Source organism: Theobroma cacao, chromosome 5 (assembly GCF_000208745.1).
Source record: "Theobroma cacao cultivar B97-61/B2 chromosome 5, Criollo_cocoa_genome_V2, whole genome shotgun sequence".
NCBI lineage: Eukaryota > Viridiplantae > Streptophyta > Magnoliopsida > Malvales > Malvaceae > Theobroma > Theobroma cacao.
This window is the reverse complement of record NC_030854.1, coordinates 2,642,708-2,666,494: the sequence shown is the minus strand read 5'-3', so window position 1 is coordinate 2,666,494 and position 23,787 is coordinate 2,642,708. Positions and strand designations below refer to the sequence as shown.

Genomic DNA, 23,787 nt, shown 5'->3' with positions numbered 1-23,787 from the left:
TTGTTTCTTTAACCACCATGCATTAGTATTGAATTTATTATTTCTTGCTTTCATGTTCAATTCACACTCAGATTCGATGAAAAAAATGCACCAGTATTACTGCTTGATGTCCGCCAACGACCACAAATACCACCTGATCAACAAGAAAATCATAATCGTGTGACGATTAAGCAATTGCTGCAAATTGATCACTCCAAAACACAAGTAAGAATATCTTCCAATAATTAATTATGAAAACAAAAATCATATTCATTCTATTTGTCATCATCACTTATTTTTTTTTTGAACATCTCATTACAGATAGAGACATACACTTGCATTGCAAAAATCAAAGAATTTGATTGCACAGAAGGATGGTATTACATCGGTTGCAAAATATGCATGAAAACATTGCAACAAATAAGTGATACTTTTTGGTGTCCAGATGCAAAACATGGAGAACAACTGCCTCATTTATGGTACATTTATCATCATAAATCATAATAGTCATTCACAGAACTTGATTTTTCATCACTCCTATCATTCTTTAACAAAATCATCTTTTCTTTCTTCCAAATTAGCTACAAATTAATCATCACTGTTGAAGACAATACTGGAAACGCAACATTTGTGGTATTTGGTGATGATGGTGAAAAAGTCGTTGGTGCATCAATTCCTAAACTTGCATTGCTAAACCACTTAGACAAATATATCCTTCCTGAACCAATCACCAAACTCATTGATCAAGAAAAGCTATTTAGCATAAGCTTGGTCACAAAATCATTGAACACTGGAAATCTTACCTTCAGAATCAATAGTTGCAAAGCTGTTAATGAAGCCCATAAACCAACAATGATGCTTGGACAATCATCTACCTGTGAATCTACTTTACATTTGAATAAAAAAAAGAGCAACCTCGAAGTCCAAGAATGCCCTCCTTCCTCACCAAAAAACCAAATACAGCAAGACCTTTTTCCTGAAGAATCTCCAATCAAAAAAGTCAAATTGAGGTAATAAACAACTACTTTACATTTTCATATATTATTTTAGATTTCTGTATTTAATAATATACATCTAACATGTCTTCTCAGTGACAATATTGCTGTTATGATTATATTTTCCTTCATATTAAATATTATCTTAAACTAACCATCTCTTATTTAATATTTGTTACAGTGCTGAACAGAAACAAGATAAACATGGCTGAAAATCTATAATCACTGCTGTAACATAAGTTTTTGTTGCTTTATAAACACCATCTTACTTCTCTGATGTTGTCCAAAAATTGACGCTGCATATTTTGAAAGAATTTGTACTGATCAAACTTTGTCCTTTTTTTGGACAACAAAATGTTCAGTTGTTCATCACTGAACATAAAACAACTTTTATATATTTTGTAATGTATGATATTATTATAGTAAACTTCATAATCATATGTGTAATACCCAATGTTACCACGAATGCATTAGAAACAGCAAAAGCTGCTCTTGAACAACTCTTTTATCATATAATAACAATGATATATGTTACTCATCTAATACTTCCAAGTACAGTCACTAGAATTCTTCCAAGTGATTATGGCTTCATCGAAGTAACAGGCAAATTTAGACTAGCAACTGCAAAATGATTCTTCATGAAAGGATTGCTCACATAAACAAAAACTACCTGGTTTGCGATTACAAGAACATTGAACAGCATGTAGATCATGTTGCACAGAACAAGCTGTCAATAAAATATGACTGCTACCTTGCCAACCAATTAAATAAGAAGCTCTAAGTAACATTAGCTGTTGACATAGGCACGAACCCAGAGAATACCAGAGAATCATTTCTTACTAAATTGAAGCAAAATCAATCGTATTTCTTACCAAATTCAAGCAATACCTAACTTAGCATAGATTCATTTATTATCAATTAATAACACCCGCGATATAACGCGGGTCAATAACTAGTTTCTTAATAAACCAGCAAACAAATTTATTAAAATAAAAAAGCACTCAATTATTATCGGTACTTGTAAGTCAGCAATGCTTTCATGATCTTTCTTTTTTTAAAAAAAAAAATTAACAATAATTCAGTCAAAATGGATTGGGATTGCCATTCTCTTATGCATAGTCAAAGGAGTAAGGAATAAGAAGAAAATACATTAAAAAAGTATTAAAAAATTCAAGAACAAAATTATTCCCACCACTAACTTGTATTAAAAGATTTTAGAAATGATGTAACTCTATTTCGTTGACAAATTTTAATACCACATCCACATAAAAATATTAGTTAATGAGCAATTGCTTATGTCATATTCACATGAAACTTTGCTTAAGCTTTTAGATTCATCAATGTTCAAGCTAAAATAATAATAAAAAATTACCCACACATATATATCTAAAAACGCCAATAGTTATATAAGATGAAAAATTTCATAAGCTCTCTCTTAATATAAACCACTAGTTTAAAGTATTCGGATCTCCCACTAATCACTTTGAAACCAATTATTAATTTCTATCTCTTCTAAGTTAAAAGCCAATGTTTTTTTTTATATGTGTGTGTGAGAGAAGTAGTGGGTTTTACTTTCTATCCAATAATAACACAAATCCACTTGGATTTAGTGAATGAGGGGTGACATGGGACTCCATATTCAGAGGTTAATATTTTCCCTATGACTTTATTTATAGTTACATCTCGACTTCCTCCATCTTGTTAACATAATTAAAAAGATAAACAAAATAGCACTATCCACATATTCATGCTTTGCTACCTACTTCCGACGACGATGGGGTGGATATACTCAGTGCTTGTTTGGTTTAGTTTTTTTTTTCAACTTATCTATCTCTTAAAAGTAAAAATCAAGTCAAATATAAATTTTGAAATTTTTTTTTAAAAAAAAGTAACTTTTTTTAAAAAATAAAATTTTGAAAAAAAGAGTTTCAAGAGCTTTTTTTTTTCTCTTCTTTTAAAAATTAAAAAAAAATATTTTTGTTTCAAAAATATCCTCATCTGTTAAAAATAATTCTAATATTACCCTCTCAAAAAAAAATACCCTTTATGATAATTTTAACTAAAATTATAAGTTATAAAAAAGAATTTATAAAAAAATTTATTAAATAACTTTAACTTAATTTTAAAAGTTATTATTTTTCATAAGAGTTTCATAATAGCTTTTAAGCTAGAAAAAAAATCAGGCCAAATAGGCTCTCACTTCTGATTTGTCGTTAAAATATTCTTTAATGTTTATGTCACAAGCTTGTATTTTTAATTCAAAGGGTATCTCCATTAAATGGAGGAAAACCTTATATATTAACTCAAAACCCACTTCATCTCTTATTAATGTAAAATTCATAATAGTCTATCTTAACTAGTATTGCAATATACTCTCATTGCACTTACTCTTTCACTTATAGAAGAGAGAGACTCACTTTGATTTAAGTTTACTTCGATATACACAAGAGATGTTAGTGAAGATTTAGACAAACTTAATTTTATATCAATTATCATGAACTTACATTTTCAATTCAAAAACATGACTATTTACTAAAAAAGATCCATCATATTTCTTACTGATATGAGATTCGTGATACTTAAACTTAACTCTCTTTTTCTTTTACTTAAATATTGTGTTGTTTTCCCTTTTTCAAGGTTCAGTTCCAAACTCAAACTCTTTGACGTTCTCCTTAACTAAAATCTCAAACTCTTTGTTTGTATCTTAACGTTAAATTTAATTCTATATTCAAAAAATACATGCATTTATTATTTTAAATCAAATATCTCAACAGATACAATGTACTTAAAAATGAACATCAATGCAACTAAGTGGAATTTGTAACTTCTTTTAGGAAGCGTAACAAATTGGACACCCTAAATTGCTCAAGAACTTTCCCATTTTTTTTAATGAAATTTTTATGTTTTATATATAATCTTTTATATATATATACTTAATTAATTATGTTCTTTTCTTTTGGCCATGGAGATGGAGCAGCTGCATCTGAATTAATTAATTCTGTAAGCATTCAGCAATTTAAACAATGATATATATGAATTATACATATATATTATATATAGTTCTAGACTTCTAGTAGGGGTCTCACCATCGACACAATTGATTTAGCAGATCAAGACTTCAGTTTTATAATAACAAATCATGCATTATCGTGGACAGAAATTTGAAGAACTTACCGTATTAAAACCAATATTTTTTTTTTATTTTTAAGCAATCAATTTAAAAACTTACGGAACCAACTATAACTGAGGAAACCGACAATTTCTTAATTTTCCTTCTTAATCAAATAATTCCATAAATAAATTCAATGGCGAATTCAAGATAGGATGCTTAAAGATGTGAACGATGAAAAACAGATGTATCCAGCAAACACCGAAGAAAAACTTGCTTCGTAGTGGGTGGGGGTGCGCCCGCGTGAGGAGAGGAAGTGGCCCAAAGGTCAAAGAAAGTGGCGTAGTGGAGAGGGCTTTCTTAATTTTGTTCTTGCTCTTACTATATAAGCCTTGGGACATTCTTTGAGTTTGATCACACCAACAGGGGAAGGAAAAAAAGAAGAAGCTAAATGCTAGGAAAGATGGCTACAGACAGGCACCATTGTTGCTCAAGCTTTATCTTTCTGTTATTACCGTTACTCCTCCAGTTTCATTCAGGTACTTTGTTTCATTCATTTTTATGTTTTATTGCTATGTGTTTCATACCATCAAACTCGTACAATCCTATATTCTTGTGATCAAAAGTATAGTCTAATAGCACTTGAGCATTTAATTCATTGATTGATTCATAATCTACATGTTTAAATAGTAGAGTTCGAATTTTTTTCTCTTAATTTCAAAACAAAAAAAAAGTATAATCTAATAGCAGTAATTAAACGGACTCTAAACTTTAGTGACGTCATATATCCCACTATTAAGTCAGGGGAAGTTTAAACTTAAGTGATAAGTGAGGTGAGATTTGAGTTGAGATCTTTATTATTAAGTTAGAACTTCAATGTTCAAACGATAAGTATCAAGTGAAATATGAGTAAAGATCTTAATTATTAAGGTAGAGCTTGATTTTTTTTTTATCAAAGACAATTACTCTTGACACAAACCCAATATCTAACCTTCCAAAGTTCTTATTACAGGGATAAAACCCTTTAAATTACCTAGAAATGGTGGTTAACATAGATTGAAAATGTTTTGCATTACACCTTTAGATCAATAATTAACTCGGCAGGATCATATGATAACTCAATCATTTTGAATCTCTCTGTCTTGTTTTGCTTCTTGCAACTTGTAACAAATTAACTTCCTAGTATTTTCATTTTGAATATAAATATTGTCATCCTCATATAACAGACTTAAAACCAATGGCTCATTATACATGAAACTGTTCACTTCTTTCTACCCTTCTTTTCATCAGGGAAAGAATTATTTATCAATCATGCATCAAAGATTTCGAAGATATTGTCCAAGTTAGAAAGCAGGGAATCTTAAAAACAGGAGAAAATTCAGTTAGCTTTATAACCCACCAACCTAGCAAGTGCGCTTAATTTAGTCAAGTTGGAGCCCATAGATTCATGTGACGATGGTGTACTATGACCATAACCTATAGCAATATTTAATTCCATGTTGAATGAAAACTAATTCTAAGGTGACAAAAATGGAAGAATTACTAATGCAAACAGTTTTTCTTGATTTTTGATGCAGGCAAAAGCGATCTCCAATTGAACTACTATGCTGAAAGTTGCCCAAATGCTGAAGAGATCATCAAACAAGAAGTCATCAAGCTGTACGATAAACATGGAAATACAGCTGTTTCTTGGGTTAGGAATCTCTTCCATGACTGCATGGTGAAGGTATGTATACTAATTGCTACTATGTTATCAAGTATTACTAGTGGCGATTCATATCAGTCTTTGTTGAATAACGAAGCTGCTTTGTCGATGTAGTCATGCGATGCATCCCTGTTGTTGGAGACAGTGAATGGAATCCAGTCAGAACAACTATCCGATCGGAGTTTTGGGATGAGAAACTTCAAGTACGTTAAGACAATCAAACAAGCTCTTGAGAAAGAATGTCCAATGACAGTTTCCTGTGCTGACATCGTCTCTCTTTCTGCTAGAGATGGCATTGTCTTGGTGCGTATTCTCAAATCTGAATTTCTCCTTTCTCCCCAAAAATCAATTGTATAAAGTAGTACTAATTAATACAGGTAAAGTTACAAACGTTTAAGTTATGGCTTATAATATGTTACAGCTTGGAGGACCACGCATTGAAATGAAAACTGGCAGGAAAGATAGCAAGGAAAGTTACCTGACAGAGGTAGAGAATACCATCCCCAACCACAATGATACGATGGAATTGGTGCTCTCTCGCTTTCAATCCATTGGCATTGATACCGAAGGAACAGTCGCTCTATTGGGTACATGAAAGCATCTTCTCTGCCTTTTCACTTCAATTAACACGCATAAAAAAAAATCGGCTTTAATTTGCAACCACTTAACTGACTCAATACCCAACTTCATTAATTTCATTCTTAATTTACAACTTCATTAATTCAATATAAATTTTTCTAAGGAAAAGCACCTTTTAATATTAAATTATTATTTATAACAATACTTTTATATTAAAAGTAGTATTCGAGGGTTAACGTTGAGAGAAGATATTACTTAATATGAAAATTGTAAAGAGGGTTTTGAGAGCACTCAATCGTTAACAAAATCTTTTAATATATAATCTATTCACTGAAATTCAATTTAAGTTCATAAATTTGTCCAATTTTTTTATAGGAGCTCACTCGGTAGGCCGAGTTCACTGTGTAAATCTAGTGCACAGGCTCTACCCCACGGTTGATCCAACATTGGACCCTCACTACGCCGAGTACCTCAAAGGAAGGTGCCCAACACCGGACCCTAATCCGAAGGCGGTGTTATACGCAAGAAACGACCGTAAAACGCCGATGATTCTCGACAATATGTACTACAAGAACTTGCTGGAGCACAAGGGATTGCTCTTGGTAGATCAGCAGTTGACATCTGATCCAACTACGTCCCCTTTTGTGGAGAAAATGGCCGCTGATAACGGATATTTCCATGACCAATTCGCAAGAGCTGTGCTGTTGTTAGCCGAGAATAATCCACTTACAGGAGATCAAGGAGAGGTTAGAAAGGATTGCCGCTATGTGAACAGTGATTAACACTATGATGTTAAAATAAACAATGAAGTTTCCTTATTGCATGCTTAAAAAGAAAGGAAGAGTTTTCTTTTTCGTGCTTGCATCTTACGAGTTATATTATATATATGTGATGCAATAAAACTTTCTGATAATTGTAATTACATGGGCCTCGGCCGCCTCCTTTTCTTTGTTATGTCTTTGCTTTTTGGTGGCCTCGGCCTATATAGTTTCCATGCATACGGTCCAAAAGAAAGGCAAGTCCAGCCCAAGATAAATTGAGTATGCATTAGGTAGAGGAAAATATTTATTTTTAAATTTAAAATATATATTTTTTAATGATGTGAAATCTGTGATATTTTACTTTATTTTATTTTGCATTGACTTTGTACCCATAGAGGACTCAATTTTGTACTAACCCTTTTATCCGGAAAAGGACTCACTTTGGTCTAGACTTACCTTGATTTTAATATTTCTCGTAAAGATTCCAAATCAGTAAAAAGTTACGATCATTTTGATATAATTTATCACAAGTTTATATTTCTAACTCAACAACATACTTATAATGTGGAAAAAAAACTTCACTTATAAACTCAAAACTTATCTCATCTTGTATTGACGTAAAATCTGTGACATATAAACAATAATGACCTAATATCCAAATCCCAATCCCATAAACCATGTTTTAATTGAAAAAACACAAATATTAGCCAATTTGATATTCATAGTTCAGCACAATTTACAAAAATGTTGTTTGCGAAAACACCAAAAAAAGAAAACGTGTTGTAGATAATAGAATTATTGGATATATGTAAAAGTTATACTACTAAAATGAACCAATCTTCAGCGACCACCACATTATTGTACTATCCAAATTAGTATTTAAAAAAACATAACTCTTGTTCATAATTAGGATAAAGAAAACACTTAATAATTGTTAATTTTGAAACAATTTTAAGGAAACAAAATGATTTATTTTCTCAGTGACTGTTGATGATAATCTGACAACAATAATTTGTCGACTAAGAACAGAGCAAATTCAAGAGGTAAAATCCAAATGGTACCCCCGGTCCCCCATTAACTATTTTAAGGAAGAATTTTCTTCAGTGTATGTGTCTTTAGACTTACGTTTTCTTAAACAATTTTAGTAAATAAAAATATTGATTAAACATAGAAAAATCATTCATTGGGTAACAAGTAATAACTAATCATGGACTAAAAATGTTAATCCTAAAATGGAAGCCTTGATATTTGATCTGCAAGCTAAATGAAAAGTTCTCCATTCCCATGGCTCCACCTGGGCCGTCCGATGCGACGCAAGGACAAATCATCAATGATTGGATGTCTCTTGCTCGTGCATGCCCACCTAACGTAGGGCCCAGATCAAGTGGGCAGGAAATGTGGGCCCAACCACATGCAGTATAATACAGTTATGTTTCATTCTGTCGATTAAAAAATAAAAAATGGCATCGATTTTCTACAGTCCAGCGCAGCAATCAATGCAAAAGTGACCAGATCAAACTCGTAAGTTGAAAAACCCTCCATCTCACGCAAAATTTCCAAAAAAAAGCCGTGATGGGGGCTCTCGTTGATTCCAATGCGGTGACATGGAAGGATGACCTGGCAGATATATGCCTAGTGCGCATTTTAGGTAGCTTTCGTAATTTTCTTCATGATAATTATAATTGCTTATGTTAGGATAAGATGTATGTAATTTAGCAGAAATCATATATTCAAAATTAACCTAACTAGGAAGAATGGTAATTCCATACCACCTTAGGTCATTTTCTTTTATTTTTTTGTGAAAAAGGATGTTGATGGTTGATAAATTTCTCAAGTCTTCAATTTAGGATAAGATTCCTTTTTAGTAAAAAGGTATTTCAAGTTTAATATAAGATAAATTACCTCTTTTCGTCTCATATATAATATTTTAATCAGATTTTTTAGATTAATTTTTTTCTTAAGTTTGACTTAAATTATTTTAAACTATGTTATCAAGGTAAATTTTAATAAATATGCATTTAAAAACTATTTTATTCAAAACTTCTAATGTTTAAAATTTTAATGAATGATCATTTTGAAATAAAATACAGTCAAAGTTTAAAAAAATGCTAGAAAAAGTTAAACAATACATTATATACGAAACAAAAAGAGTAATTTACAAAGATTATATATTTAAAATTAATCTTAACAACCATTCGAGTATTTAATTTAATGATATATTTTTTTTATTTTTAAAAAATTTGATTTTAACCATCCTTTTCTTTCAAAATGAAAAAGATATCTTTAACAAAAAACAATAGTAATTCAAACTTCATATCACTTATTATCAAGGTGGAAATAGCATTTTTTCCATTATGCTTAACTATTAGTGTTATCTCACTTGTGTGCTCTGTTCTTAAAAACTCTCGGGTTGTTGGTGTTTTGTAGTGTTCTTTTCACTGTGTTCTGCTCTTGATGACTTCCGAGATGGTGGAGATCTTTGTTGGTAGTGATAATTTTGTTTTACGTTTTATGTTTATTGTGTGAGTTGTTCCTAGACTTATAGGTTGTATGACTATTTAACCATGTCCACTTGTTGGTTTATTTGTGGGGTGTTTTATTATATAATGATACAAGTTAAGATGTAAATCTATTTTTTAGATGTGTTTATGTTGATAAAAAATTTTTGAGTTTTTGTCTATATAATCTGTTTTGATCATATTTTTTTTAATGGAAATTTTGTATCAACTTCTATGATATTAAATAAAATAATCAAGTTTGATAAAAAAAAAAAGTATTATCTAACTAGTGATCTTTGAATTATCTTTTCTTTAGATAAACAAAAAAGAAATAACATTAACCATTTAACCAAAATCATTTTTAGTAGGGCAATTTTGTAATTAAATGCAATACAATCACCATAGAGGCTTTAGGTTAGACCGAGTCTGGTCGGCAATGGCAAGGGGGTAAAAAGGCATTTTTGTTTGACTAAAGTCACGTGCAGTTTGTTCTGTTGAACCGACCTGAAGCCCCGAACACCCTCTCACTTCCCTTATCTACAGTTGTCTAGCTTAGAGCTTGGGTGAAAGGATGGCCCACGCTCCTTTTAAAGTGCGTGTCGACACGAACCCAATTTATTTAAGTTATTTTTTTTTTCCTATATACGTGATCATTAATGGGAATAGCTTTAAAACCCAAAAGGGTTAAATGTGGGTCATTTTTAATTTTGGAAAGAAAATGTGGGTCATTGAGTGTTAGAAAAAGTGCAGCTAATCTTGTTTTCTCTACAAAAAAGGGTAATTAAAAGTCTCAATGGTAGGGCCATGGATTAAAAATTTTCTAGTTGCAAAAATGTACTACTACTGATTTATGTGGCAACAACTTGTACTAGCTAATTAAGTGAGAGTCCAAGGTTGAAGAATGCACCCAACCTTGGGTTACCTACTCTTTTTTTAAAAAAAAAAATTGTTTTTCTTAATTAAATTGATAAGTAAATTTTTTAGTGTGATATTTTTTGCTGAAGTTTATGTCAAAAATTGTATATAGAAAGGTAAATGTAACTTTTCAAAGAAAAAATATTTTCTCATAAATGTATATGCAAATTACACCCCCAAAATAAAAATAAAAAGGAAAATGCAAATGGACCAAGAAAGTAAGGAATCAGTGCTACTCCTTGGAATCAAGCAAATTTTCACTGATTATTTATATACATACAATTAAATTAAAATTTTAATGGAAAATGAGTGTTTAAGGATCACCATAACCTTAGAAAATCCTTAGAATTAGGATGGAATTAAAACCAAGTTGAGTTGAAAATGTGATTTGTTAATGAGAGACTTGAAATTTACACAACATGAAAAAATTCAAAAACTACAATTTGAATTTATTTTTAGAGCTCATCATTTTCTAAGTTTTAATGTTTTAATTAGTAAAGAGACATTCTCTTAAAGTCGAAAATCATCTTGAAGTTGCAACAAAGTTTAAAACATCGAGAGTGAATGATCAAAATACTACATTAGTAGTAAGAAAACACAAAAAATAAAAAATTGACGGACGGAATTGTAACTAAAATGAACCGCAATATATGTATTGCTCCAATGAATAAGGTTTGAAATGTGAGATTTGCAAACAGTTCAAAGTCAATGTATTGAGTTTTAATTAATTGAGAGAACAAATACTCAAAGAGTTCTCACAAATTCATCAAATAACAAAGTGTCTACGGTAAACATATTTGAAACAAGGAAAATGCTCTCCAAGAACATGAAACAAGTAACTGTATAAGGTAACTAGGGAACTAAGATGAAAAATCAAGGGATTTAGATAATTGAATCTCGGTTTTTGAGTTGTTGAATTAAGTTGTGCTTGTGCATTCAACTAAATGGTGCCTTCTTCTATTTATTCACAATTTTCCCATCGATTAATCGCTTCTTTCGAGTAGTTTTCACTTTAATTTTAAGCACAAGCCAGTAACTGCTTCTTAATGTTTAGTAATATCCACACCAAGTTAGTAACTATTTCTATTAATTAGACATTTGTGAATCTATCAACTAAGAATACATCTATCGACAAAGTTAAAAAAGTGGTCTGTCACTTTTCGTTTTTTATTTTTTTTATTATTTTAAAGATAAAACTTGATATATATATATAATATGATTACTTTTAATCACTATCTCATGTAAAATTTTAAATGCGCTCTTATCTATCAATCCAATCAAACCCTATTTTGGTAGAGTCTTCCTCCAAAGCAATGTACACCACTCGGCAAACTTTCTTTGGTTGAAAATATCTTCCTATCCAAACTCCTAATTCCCTAGGCGACCAAAATCCTTTATGGCCGATGAAGTTTTTGCCACATATCCAGCATGTATTGGTGCAGAGTCATTTCTAACTGCCTAGACTTCTCAAAAATCTGAATTGGGTATTAAAAGTTTTTCTCTGGCACGTGTCAGCTTCTAATTGGTTGGATAATAATATTGTTATTATTTTTGTTTTAACCTTTTATTTTAATTTCGAATCATTTAACAAAATGACCTTTTTATCATTTCAAATGATGAACTCTTAAAATCAAGCAATACAAGACTCAACTCCATTTGATGATCCATTGTTTGGCAAAGTATTAAATACCAACAAAGAAGAACAACTCATTAATTGGGTCATTAGAATGCTAAAAACCACATTTAATATGTTACTAATTAGTTGCACTAATTTGCATTTAATTAAGCTAAGTAATGAACCAAGTAATCAATGTAGCCTGCGAACAGTGCAAACTCCTTGATAGCTGAATCAACAAGCCATCCTCCCCCATCTTCGTAGGCCGCAGCCAAAGTTTTGTATCAGAGCGTGGAACTCACGCCTTTTGACAGCCACGTGCAACTGAGTTCCTTGTAAAAGCAGCGAGAGTGTGAAAAGAAAAGCTTGCATCTTTTTAGAATTTTTTTTTCTTCTTTTAATCGCCGGGAAAGAAAATAACCGTTGCCAAAAGCCACGTGTCGCGTTACCGAGCCACCTGTCTTGTTTCACTCATCTCCCTTGGATGCTCTCACTGTCCCTTACACTGTTCCTTGTTTGTTTCCTTAACTTTGTTCTGTTTTTAAGCCAAGGAGATATACCCTCCCCCATCTTCCGTCCCTCTCCCTCTCTCAAAGCTCGTGAATTTTACAATAGCCCTTCTTCTTCTTCTTCTGACAAATCTCATCCCCAAAGTCCAAATAGATATCTTCCCTTTTCTTTTCTTTTGCTAATGGGGTTTCGACAATAACCAGAAACTGAACAATAATGTTGCCATTTTCTTACAAGGTCACATCCGTTTCTCTTGCTCTGTTCGTCTGTGTTTTCTTAAACTTCAACAAAACCATTGCAACGACCGAGTTCGATTTCGGTACGTTAACTCTCAGCAGCCTGAAACTCCTTGGAGATGCTCACTTAAACAATGGGAGCGTGAGACTCACTCGCGACCTCCAAGTACCCTACTCCGGCGCCGGCAGAGCATTATACTCGAAACCGGTGAGATTCAGGCAACCGGGAACTCACTATCCTTGTAGCTTCTCCACCTTCTTCTCCTTCTCCATCACCAACCTCAACCCTTCCTCCATCGGCGGCGGTTTAGCCTTTGTCATTTCCCCGGATGGTGATTTCGTCGGCGCCGGCGGCGGCTCTTTGGGACTCCTCGATGATCAGGGTAAGGCCTTGGGGTTCGTCGCGGTGGAATTCGACACTCTCATGGACGTAGAATTCCAGGACATTAATGGAAACCACGTTGGTTTGGATCTCAACAGCGTGGTTTCTTCTCAAGTTGGTGACTTGGGAGCTTTAGATATTGATCTAAAGAGTGGCAATCTCGTTAATTCATGGATCGAATACGATGCTTCGATTGGAGTTTTTAACATATCCGTTTCCTACTCAAATTTAAAGCCTAAAGAGCCTATGTTATCAATTGCTCTAAATCTTGATCAATACGTCAATGATTTCATGTACGTAGGATTTTCAGGCTCAACCCAAGGAAGTACGGAGGTTCATAGTATAGAATGGTGGAGTTTTAGCGCATCTTTTGAGTCAAATTCTGGTTCTGGGTCAGGGTCAACATCCTCTCCTCCGCCTCCAACGGCTAGTTTAATGAACCCAACGGCTAATTCTGTTAAATCACCGCCACCTTCATTGGCTCCTTCAGGTTCTGATTCGGTTTCCAGCACTCAACAGAAGAGTAGTAAGTCCTCTTCTTCTTGTCATAACCAGCTCTGTAAGCAAGGTCCAGGGGCGGTTGCAGGGGTGGTAACTGCGGGGGCTTTCTTTTTAGCCTTGTTTGCTGGGGCTCTTATATGGGTTTATTCTAAAAAGTTCAAGCATGTGAAGAAATCTGAGTCTTTTGCATCGGAGGTTATCAAAATGCCAAAAGAGTTTAGTTATAAAGAGCTGAAAGCAGCTACGAGATGCTTCAATGCTAATAGAATAATTGGTCACGGTGCATTTGGGACTGTGTACAAGGGTATTTTGCCGGATAATGGCGACATTGTGGCTGTGAAGAGATGTAGTCATAGTAGTCAAGGGAAGAATGAGTTTTTATCTGAGTTGTCAATAATTGGGACTCTTAGGCATCGAAATCTTGTAAGGTTGCAAGGATGGTGCCATGAGAAAGGAGAAATTTTATTAGTATATGATTTAATGCCTAATGGGAGTCTTGACAAAGTATTGTTTGAAGCCAGAACACCTTTGCCATGGCCTCATAGGCAGAAAATTTTGTTAGGAGTTGCCTCTGCTTTGGCCTATTTGCATCAAGAGTGTGATCACCAGGTTATTCATAGAGATGTTAAGACCAGCAATATAATGCTGGATGAAGGGTTCAATGCAAAGCTAGGAGATTTTGGTTTAGCAAGGCAAGTTGAGCATGATAAATCGCCAGATGCCACGGTGGCTGCAGGTACAATGGGATATTTGGCTCCTGAATATCTTCTAACAGGAAGAGCAACCGACAAAACCGATGCGTTTAGCTATGGAGCTGTGGTTCTGGAGGTGGCTAGCGGAAGAAGACCGATTGAGAGAGATGCTAATGCGGCAGCAAAAGTTGGTGTGAGTGGCAATTTGGTGGAATGGGTTTGGAGTTTGCACAGAGAAGGGAGATTGCTAACGGCAGCTGATGCCAGACTCGAAGACCAATTTGATGAGGCTGAGATGAGGAGGGTGCTTTTGGTTGGGTTAGCTTGTTCACACCCTGACCCACTGGCTAGACCCACAATGAGGAGCGTGGTCCAGATGCTGGTGGGTGAAGCTGAGGTCCCTATTGTCCCAAGAGCGAAGCCTTCAATGAGTTTCAGCACTTCTCATCTATTGTTGAGCTTGCAGGACAGTGTATCTGACTGCAATGGCATGATTACCCTTTCTAGTTCCTCCTCAGAAAATAGCTACATTGGTACTGATCTGGTGTAATAAAAAAAAGGCCAAAAAAATCAAAGGGGGGCTGTGGGGATTCCCCGATCTTTGTTTATTAACTCATATATATTATTCATTTGTTTATGTATGTATGACACAATAACATGTAATGTAAGCACAAAAAGTTCAGTGACTTTGGGGATATGCAAATTTTGTGTTATTAATCATATTAATGTCATCCATTGTGCCATCAGAGAAAAGGGAGGGGAGACTCACAGCTGTTGGGGACAAAGGAAAATGGTGGAAGTCACTTTCTTGCTCCAATATGGATGAGTATTTCCTTTGCGGAAGGTTGGCTAGTTGCTTTCACAAGCAATCCCCATTGTCAAAAGCGGACACAAGAGTTTGAGTAGAGGCTTGGTAAAGTATAGTGAGAAAAGGTCCCGTCTTTATTATAGACTTTTATGAGGCTTCTTCAATGGCGGTTGGTCTGTGTCTTAGATCAAAGAAATCAAGGAAGGAATCATTATCATTATTATTATTATTATTATTCTTTTCCCTTCAATAAAATTTCAAAATATCATCAGGGTTTGGTTTTTCCCATTTCCATGCCCTCATGCACCTATTGCTACTATACAATTTTTTGTTTACAATTGAATTAACATCCTGCTGACATCCAACGCAGACAGATAAAAAGGAAAAGTTGATTCTCGTTAAATTTTATCTCAACTTTGGTAATAAGAAACATGATTAAGCAATTGCATGGGGTGGTTGTTGGAGAGAAAGGTATGCAATAAAGTTTATCTAATCTTAGTTCTGATTACCTTTTCTTCAAGACTTTATGTAGACGCATGTCTCTTTTCTATCTTTTTCAAAGGCATAAACATGAAAATTGCTTCAGAAAGTAGGGATTAGGCTGGCTTTTCTCTTTCCTGATGGCGCACACACACCCCTCCTCCAAGGTTAACACCAAACAAACGGAGATGGCAACAGCAACAGCAACTGAAATCAAAACACGCGTTAAACATTTGTTTTTTTTTTTCATTTAATTTGCACAATTTTCACAAGAAGCAACTCTAATACAAAGATATCACAATCTCAAGATGCCTAAGGACAATTCCTTCAACTGTTTATCAAGCTTATTGACGTTGCAGATTGAGGCTCGGAGGCCTCTTCCTATGCCAGATTCAACGTGTGGCATAAAAGCCAGTGAAATTCTGCCCCCCAAAACTTATGCTCACTGTGGCCCAGAAACAGCGAGTCCTGTCAGTTGTGCCAGAGATAAATGGCTGGTTTTTTCCTGTATCCCTGTCAATGATAGATTGGACTTTACCAAGTTCATGTCTCGTTTCCATTCTAATGGAGTTGCAAACAAAACTCCCCCTTTCACGACAACCCTGCATGTGCCTGCAATTTTACCTGTCCCGACCTCATATGCATACAAAGGTCATTTACCACGGGGAATTCCTTTTTTTTTTTCCATGCTTTGTATTTTGAGTTGTTTTCATTCGGTGTCATGGATTTTTGCAGACGTGCATCACTCCTATTCAGACATAAAAACAGCCACCACCAAACCTCTGAGTGCCTGACCAGCTCTAAATTTTATGCATAGTGAAATATGACTTGACGCCGACATTTTGTACGACACGACCCTTTTAACAGGTTTTAACTCAGAATCTTGTCAGCTCCATCATCGATCCGAACCCCTATAGGCCTCTACCCCTGAAAATTGCAGATTTTGAAATGAACCACGACACCTTCCCTCTATTTGTAGATGAATTGAATCTCATTTATACGTTCTTTTTCTTAATGCTACTGAGGACTCTCCCTATTCAGGTTTTGTCACTTTCCCTCTTCTCTTCATTGCCATTCTCACGTCAGATCATGACAAATTGATTATGACCATTTTTTTTATGCCATGGTAGAGAACTATCTCCCGGTAGTAGAACATTTTTCTTAGCAGAAAATAAAGATTCCTATCTACTTCATAATCATTTAATTATACAAAAAAATAAAGCTTGGGTAAAGGGGATCAACATTAAAGAACATGATCCACTGCTGCAGTTGCTTTTAGACTTTGATTTATTTATTCAACAAATTGGGTAGAAAAGGGTGGTGGTTTTGGATGTTTCCACTTTACAACAGAAGGAGTCAGACCTCACCCACGGGATTTTGATTTCGACGCTAACCCACAACCACATGGATTAAGCATTCTTAATAGTATATCTCGATAATGACCAATGTTTTCTTGGTACCAGTCCGTGTCTAATGATTTTTCAAATATGTATATACAATATCTTCTCTGTTTCAATGTCCCCACTATTTTGGTCATTGATGTGCTCAAACCTCTTCAGATTGGAATATTTGACATCAGAATTCTATGCTTTAATGATAGAGCTTTCATCTTTATCTTGTGTGATCCATATCATAGGATAAAACTCTCTGGGCTTGCTCACTCCAACTTCTTATTTCTCCTTCCATCTTGGGCTGCTCTTCTCCAACTTGCCTTCAATTACTGTTGTTCCTCTACTTAAATGTTGGATTATGTATGGGCATTGGGAACAGTTAGCCCAGTTTGTATGATAGTGGTCTATAAAGAAGAAAAAAAGAGAGAAAAGAAATGATCACTGCTCATTTATTTTATATGAATTTAAAATCATCTTTAAATTATTTAATAAAATTCAAATAAATACGTATTCTTTTATTACATCAAATCAACCTTATAATTAATGTTTAATTAACTTATATAACTTGATATTCTATATCATGTGATATGTGGACATATCATAATAAATTATGAAAATGGTGTGTTAATGTGAAATAATGTTAAGGACTTAATTGGACGTAATAAAAAAATAATATTTTTTTAAATAATTTAAGAATTTTTTAAATATTATATTTTTATTTGTTTCATTTAGTGATCAAATAGATATAACCTGTTAAAAACGGTTATCTTGTAAATAAAATTGTCAAACAGATACTCAATTTAGGAGACAAAAGTAATCTGGGCTTTCTATACAGGCCAGCTCAGACATGGAGCCCAACTCAGTTGGGCTCGTTGGCAAAAGTGGGTATTCAACTTTCACACGAGCAAAAAAGTGTGTGCATAAAGGCCAACGCCTAAAAACAGTCCCCTTATAAATACAATCAGCTCCATTTCCTGAGATTGGTCTCCTTGATCTTTTCCAATTTCTGGATTCTTCTTCTGTACAAATTCGTGCTGTGAGGAGAGCTCCACCGTTGAGTTCGTTGCCATGTCAGCGGAGTTCGAGATCGGCGATAAGGTCCGTCCCTCCTTTGATCGCTTGGTGTCTACATAACTTTTTTTTTGTTGTTTCTTTTTTTCAAATCTCTCTTTGAATCTCAATTTCAGTGGCTTTTCTTCGAGATCCGTGCTAAGTCAATTCGAATTTATCCTTCTAATTTAGAGATCTGGTTTTGTTTCCGTATCTTATTGCTTGCTATCTTATCGATCTGGTGCTTTTCGAATTTTAATTTCGATATTAATTTTTGAAAATTTTGCATGCTGATATTCTTTTTGCATGTTGATTGATTCTTTAATGAAACATTAAGATGTTATTGCATGCAAATTATCAAATAATTCTGTGTTTTTTTCTTCCATGTGGTGAAAATCTTTCGCTATACATACAATTTTTTCTGCTGGATCGGATGCTTTCTTTCAGCAGATAGAATCTTTTGATGGAAAAAAAGGAAGAAAAAAATAAAAGTCTTTGGCTTGTTAATAATTAAATAAATGATGCGTTGGTACATTATCAAAATAATCGTAAGGATAGTGATGTTCAGTGAGGTTTTGTTTTGAACGATTGAATTGATTTTGACTCATAATCTCTAGGTCTAAGCGAGGAGAGAAGGACTATATGTTGTAGATGTGAAGATCAGTTGAGACTTTTTTGTTTCCATTAATTCTTATTTGCTAAAGATAAACTGAGCAGTCATTTAATGGTTACTGCTTCTTGGAAATATGAACACTATCTTTATGGGATTCCAGGAATCAACTTGGATTGAATTTTTTTTCTTTGTTCATCCATAACCCTCTTGAATTCTGAAGCAAAAATGAAAAAAAAAAAAAGGGGGGGGGGGAATGCAAGCTGAATTTTCAAGTTATACAACCTGAAAAATCTTTTCTGGCTTAGTTTATGCATCACTGTCTGCCAAAATAGCATGTCCATAATAAATCTTTTCTTGGTGATTTTATGATGCCATTTGAATGGCATATCAAATAAGCCTGTCCTGCTAACATGAGGGAGGTGTTTCATGAGCTGCATGATGAAGAGGGGACTATTAGCATCTCTGATAAATTTTTGGTGTGGAAGCAATAGATTAATTTATGGGGTCTCAATAGAAACCTTGTTTGATTACTTGAAACTATCATAAAAAATGATTTATCATCTTTCCTAGCAATGCTTCTGTACATTTATTAGTGTTTGTTTACGTTACAGAATCTGTTATTCAGTAAGAATCCTATAACATAAATTGAATCTAATAACCACTTTGAGAAGTCAGCAACTTTCGAATGTAGTAGGACTAAGTTTATAAAATAAACATGCATAATTATTAATATCCTTTCTTAACGAAAGAAACTTGTAGTACTTGTTCTCTTTGGCCACGCCTTGTGAATTTAATACGTTGAGGGGAAATACTGAGAATCTAATTGAGTTTGTGCATTTCTGGCTATTCTTGTGCATTAGATGATGTGTATTTACAGGGTAATGATTTTGTTTTCTCTGATGGAATAGGGAAACAAGATTAGTTATGAAACTGAAGCCAAAGGGTTCAACCCTGGATTGATAGTGTTGCTGGTTGTTGTGGGGCTGTTGCTGGTATTCCTTGTTGGGAACTATGCACTTTACTTGTACGCTCAGAAGTCTCTTCCTCCTAGAAAGAAGAAGCCAGTATCCAAGAAGAAGATGAAGAAAGAAAGGCTGAAGCAAGGAGTGTCTGCACCAGGAGAGTAAGAGTTTGAGGCCTGATTTCCTCTGTTCTCCATGTTAAAATTGTTTGTCCACAATTTTCTTCCCGTTATGTGTCCAGAGAGTTGCGTTGGTTAAAACTTTTAACATCTTGATTAGAAGTTAACCCCATATTCGGGTAGACTAGGAAGTAAAATACTGTTGTGTTCATCCAATACAGTTTACTTGTCTCATGTCATTTTTGTTATCCTATTAATCTGCATGGTTTAGTACTCATTTTGGTTGCTTCCACGACCATGTGAACCATGTACGGCATTGGAAACAACTGGACCTGCAATTTACTTTGTCGAAATGGTGTTGTGTTTAAGTAAGGCGTTAATAATTATGGTGTCGTCTTAAACGGATCAAGATTTTAAACACAATACCTTTTTTACACGCCATTAATATGATTATTAAATAAGTTAAATTAAATTAAATTTTGTATTTACAAAAAATGAATTAAATATATCATATTATTGGAATTGACATGATAACACGATGAGTTATGAGTTAAATATGTTTTTAAATGAGTTAATACGGGTTAAGCGGGTTCAATCTGTTGAAAGACATGAAATTAATTTTAAACTTAAATTCGTTTAATTTTGTATCGTGTTAATTATTTGGTTAATTCCGTTTTGCTAGAGATGATTACTATACAAAAAGAAAAAAAAACAACCGGTGGTGCTGCATATATAGAATAGGTGTTCAAATATTGGATGCATTGCATGTGTCATGTTGAAAACAATAATTTACCATTGCAATGGCAAGTAAAGCGGGAGTGTTTAACGACAGTGGTTTTGATGTGATCAATTTACAAGAGAAAGCATTTGAATCTCCCGGGTAGCACTGTAGCCATTCTATTGGAGTTTCCAATGTATAATTCGAGCCCAGGGTAGCCGCTGCGGGGCGCTCCAAACTAGCTCTCTCCATGGATCAAATGAAGGAAAGCCAGACAAGGAATATAATTTACTTCATTAGGATGGTAATGCTGGTTGGGAAAGAGAATAGGATGGAAATACTAACATTTTCAATCTCCAGGGTTGGCTATTTGGATCGCAGTCCGCAGATTCACTGGTATGAAGTTGGAATCTTCCTTATATTTTCAGGATTCTTTCGTATCCTTATCAAATTAAAGAATTAAAAAGTAATAATGAAATGTAGAACATCACACCAACTTCTTTTTAAAAAAGAGAGTAAGATATAATAATACATTATAAACAAAACATATGTAAAACCCATATATAAATCATATGTTATTTGGTATGACCAGACGAAGTAATCAGTCTATGATGGTGGCTTAGATAATGTAGATGAAAACTTTTAAACATTATTTTACAACAACATGACATGACACTGATAAAAATATGGACAAGCTACTAGAATTCTTTCTTTCATTGTAAGGCAGGACATGGACGGCATGCACTCAGGCCCCACGGCCCATGGTCTGCTCCCCAGGAGGCATCATGACCAGGACAGGCTGAGCATTGAACCCGGGATGAGGTAACCTTCGACGAAGCTCGCGACCTTCCTGGCAAAGGGCACAGGCATGACAGAATACATGTGTTGCAAAGTCACAGGCTGACTCACACTGTTCACGTTGCATCTCATCTTCCACGCAGCTTCCACAGCATCCACATAACCTGTTAAGTGCCTCACAGGTGCCCTGTTCGTCCAAGGAAAACCACAAGAGTAAATCTTGGAAGGCTATTCCATAGGTCGTATTGTTCCTTTGATTCTACGCATAAAACTCCTAATTGTCCCTCCGCAAGAAGAACGCGATCAAGGGATCAACTAACTCAATACAACAATGTGTGTGAAAATGAGGATACGACAGAACATTTAACTTCCCCACCACCACCATCACCACAAGATGGGGAAACGACATGCAAAGGAAGAAAACAATTTACCAACAAATACAGAACTATAAGAAGGCAAAAATGTCACATCTAAATCAGCCAATATGTCATATATAGATAATGAACAGAGTATAAACCAAAATCACAAATAATCACTTTCGAAATCAAACAAAAATTGACCGAATTTAAAAAGAGTTAAAAAATAAAGGTAAGGAAGATGAAAGATAAGATCTACTTGCCTCCAGATTAAACTTCCTCCGAATGGCAGTACGGCTAGGGTATGAAAACCATGGTGCAAGACAATTCCACCCAAAAAAGGAATTTCCAATCAGATACAGACCAGAGTAAGGCAAGCAGTGATTTGCAAAGGTCCCAGGAACAGATCCAAGTCTTTCAACATTGCTTCCATACAGCACACAAGGGGCCATGCTTCCAAGTAGACCTGACCAAAATATCATCATTAGAAACCCAGACCAAAATAAGCATACAAAAATCCATAACTGACAAATTCAATACACAAAAATGTCTGGTAAAACATTCTCCTGTACTATTTTGGGAAACAAATGATCTTGTAAATTTTAGCTTGAGAAGCAAATTTTCAAACTTTATATAACATAAGATATTATAAAGAGATAGAAGCAATCAAAAATTGATTAATCATAAAATTAAAACAATGAACAAGGTTAGAATCACAACCCATATTTTTAATCATTGCAAGACATATGAAAACATAATTGGTCTTTATGATTTTCCTTTCCTTCTTTTTCCCTTCTAAATTCCAAATTCTCTACCAGCTCAAACTTTCATCAAACAACCAAAATTACATCTTTGAGTTTGTATACTTTGTCAATCCTTTGCACAGTTTATAAATGGAATAGTGGCAAAGAATCAAAGAGTTCAGATCTATTCTACATTAGCTTCCAATTGCAGGAAAAACCCCACATTTCACAACAACATAAAAATCCCAAATTTCTCAAATTTTCCCAATATCAGATCCAATTAAAAAAACCTCAAATTAATTATATGTAAAAGACTTACAAACTTCAACGTCGCTGCTGCAAAACTCATCGTTGCGGCCAAGACAAGCGAGGAGGGGGGAGTCCCACTGAGCCCGACCCATGGGCTCTCCAACGACACTCCCGTGGCCTAACGGCAGCCCATCAGCTGTCCATCCATACCCAGCCGCAGTACTAACAGCCGGCGAAGCTGCCACCTCGGCAGTCGCCTCCTTCGACTTTTTGCCATTCGCTTCCTTCTTCTCGTCTCCTTCAACAACTTGTTTGCTCAAAAGAGGGCTCGACTCCTCCCGATCGTTGTTGTTGCTTCCGTTGTTATGCGCCATTCTTTATGGAGAAAAATTTTTCCTTTCGATTTGATATTTGGAAGGGCGAAAGATCTAAAATTTAAAAAAATCAAAGAAAAAGCTTGAGAAATTTGCAAAATTAGATTCGGATCTAAAAATTTAGAGGTCAAAATGATTTTGATATTTTGGCCTCGGCCCCCTTTGGGTGTGAAAAACAAAGGCAAAGCGCGTCAGAATTTTACTTTTATGCAATAAAACTGTTGGCCTCGGTACCAAGACTATTACCCGCTGTCGCCAAGTGTCAGTTATTGTTTTGTCCTTTTCCATGTCTTAAGCCCAAATTCGGCCCAATCAAGGGCCTAGTAGTCCCCCTTCCCTTCTTGCAGGCTTACCTTATTGTCGGCCACCATTAAAAATATGTGACGATAATTCTCAAAACTTAAAAAAGGTTCTTTTCTTTTTTAAAATTACTAAATGCTGGTTCTTGTTCTTTCTTTAGTTGCTTCTTTAAATATAAGTTCTCTTAAAAAGGTATTTGACATAATATCTAGAAATAATTTTTAAATTATTAAAAAATATTTAAATAATTTTTTATATTTTTATTACCTTAAGTCAAATTTTTATATTTTTATTTTAAATTAAATAAATTTTTATAATTAATAATTAATTTAATTTAAATATTATTTGT

At 34.2% G+C, this 23,787-nt stretch overlaps 5 protein-coding genes across 5 annotated transcripts; 4 read left to right on the top strand and 1 right to left on the bottom strand.

Annotated features, from left to right (window-relative positions):
• Window positions 76–1,401, top strand: LOC18602254. The gene is made up of 4 exons (XM_018121281.1): window positions 76–204; window positions 301–458; window positions 561–989; window positions 1,156–1,401. The coding sequence occupies exons 2-4, from the start codon at window positions 382–384 to the stop codon at window positions 1,184–1,186; spliced, it is 537 nt and encodes a 178-aa protein (XP_017976770.1). The 5' UTR covers window positions 76–204; window positions 301–381; the 3' UTR covers window positions 1,187–1,401.
• LOC18597922 (peroxidase 21) lies at window positions 4,488–7,321 on the top strand. The gene is made up of 5 exons (XM_007027224.2): window positions 4,488–4,622; window positions 5,661–5,809; window positions 5,903–6,091; window positions 6,210–6,375; window positions 6,743–7,321. The coding sequence occupies exons 1-5, from the start codon at window positions 4,535–4,537 to the stop codon at window positions 7,147–7,149; spliced, it is 999 nt and encodes a 332-aa protein (XP_007027286.1). The 5' UTR covers window positions 4,488–4,534; the 3' UTR covers window positions 7,150–7,321.
• Window positions 12,295–15,180, top strand: LOC18597921 (L-type lectin-domain containing receptor kinase VIII.1). The gene has a single exon (XM_007027223.2). It carries the CDS (start codon window positions 12,883–12,885, stop codon window positions 15,025–15,027), a length of 2,145 nt encoding a protein of 714 aa, XP_007027285.2. The 5' UTR covers window positions 12,295–12,882; the 3' UTR covers window positions 15,028–15,180.
• Window positions 18,079–20,268, top strand: LOC18597919 (DNA-binding protein S1FA). The gene is made up of 2 exons (XM_007027221.2): window positions 18,079–18,254; window positions 19,728–20,268. Exons 1-2 carry the CDS (start codon window positions 18,225–18,227, stop codon window positions 19,944–19,946), a joined length of 249 nt encoding a protein of 82 aa, XP_007027283.1. The 5' UTR covers window positions 18,079–18,224; the 3' UTR covers window positions 19,947–20,268.
• Window positions 21,097–23,358, bottom strand: LOC18597918 (cell number regulator 8). Its single transcript, XM_007027220.2, has 3 exons — window positions 22,835–23,358; window positions 22,036–22,238; window positions 21,097–21,603 (listed from the first exon to the last, which is right to left on the bottom strand). Exons 1-3 carry the CDS (start codon window positions 23,136–23,138, stop codon window positions 21,364–21,366), a joined length of 747 nt encoding a protein of 248 aa, XP_007027282.1. The 5' UTR covers window positions 23,139–23,358; the 3' UTR covers window positions 21,097–21,363.

What these genes read in the sequence shown, in the direction of transcription:
- LOC18597922 (XM_007027224.2), top strand. Translation starts at nt 4,535, where the DNA reads ATGCTAGGAAAGATGGCTACAGACAGGCACCATTGTTGCTCAAGCTTT. An exon ending in TCCATGACTGCATGGTGAAG is followed by an intron (nt 5,810 to 5,902) that starts GTATGTATACTA and finishes TTGTCGATGTAG; the next exon opens with TCATGCGATGCATCCCTGTT. An exon ending in CTAGAGATGGCATTGTCTTG is followed by an intron (nt 6,092 to 6,209) that starts GTGCGTATTCTC and finishes AATATGTTACAG; the next exon opens with CTTGGAGGACCACGCATTGA.
- LOC18602254 (XM_018121281.1), top strand. Translation starts at nt 382, where the DNA reads ATGAAAACATTGCAACAAATAAGTGATACTTTTTGGTGTCCAGATGCA. An exon ending in GAACAACTGCCTCATTTATG is followed by an intron (nt 459 to 560) that starts GTACATTTATCA and finishes CTTCCAAATTAG; the next exon opens with CTACAAATTAATCATCACTG. An exon ending in ATCAAAAAAGTCAAATTGAG is followed by an intron (nt 990 to 1,155) that starts GTAATAAACAAC and finishes TATTTGTTACAG; the next exon opens with TGCTGAACAGAAACAAGATA.
- LOC18597921 (XM_007027223.2), top strand. Translation starts at nt 12,883, where the DNA reads ATGTTGCCATTTTCTTACAAGGTCACATCCGTTTCTCTTGCTCTGTTC.
- LOC18597918 (XM_007027220.2), bottom strand. Translation starts at nt 23,138, where the DNA reads ATGGCGCATAACAACGGAAGCAACAACAACGATCGGGAGGAGTCGAGC. An exon ending in CAGCAGCGACGTTGAAGTTT is followed by an intron (nt 22,239 to 22,834) that starts GTAAGTCTTTTA and finishes TATTTTGGTCAG; the next exon opens with GTCTACTTGGAAGCATGGCC. An exon ending in GGAGGAAGTTTAATCTGGAG is followed by an intron (nt 21,604 to 22,035) that starts GCAAGTAGATCT and finishes TTGGACGAACAG; the next exon opens with GGCACCTGTGAGGCACTTAA.
- LOC18597919 (XM_007027221.2), top strand. Translation starts at nt 18,225, where the DNA reads ATGTCAGCGGAGTTCGAGATCGGCGATAAG. An exon ending in AGTTCGAGATCGGCGATAAG is followed by an intron (nt 18,255 to 19,727) that starts GTCCGTCCCTCC and finishes CTGATGGAATAG; the next exon opens with GGAAACAAGATTAGTTATGA.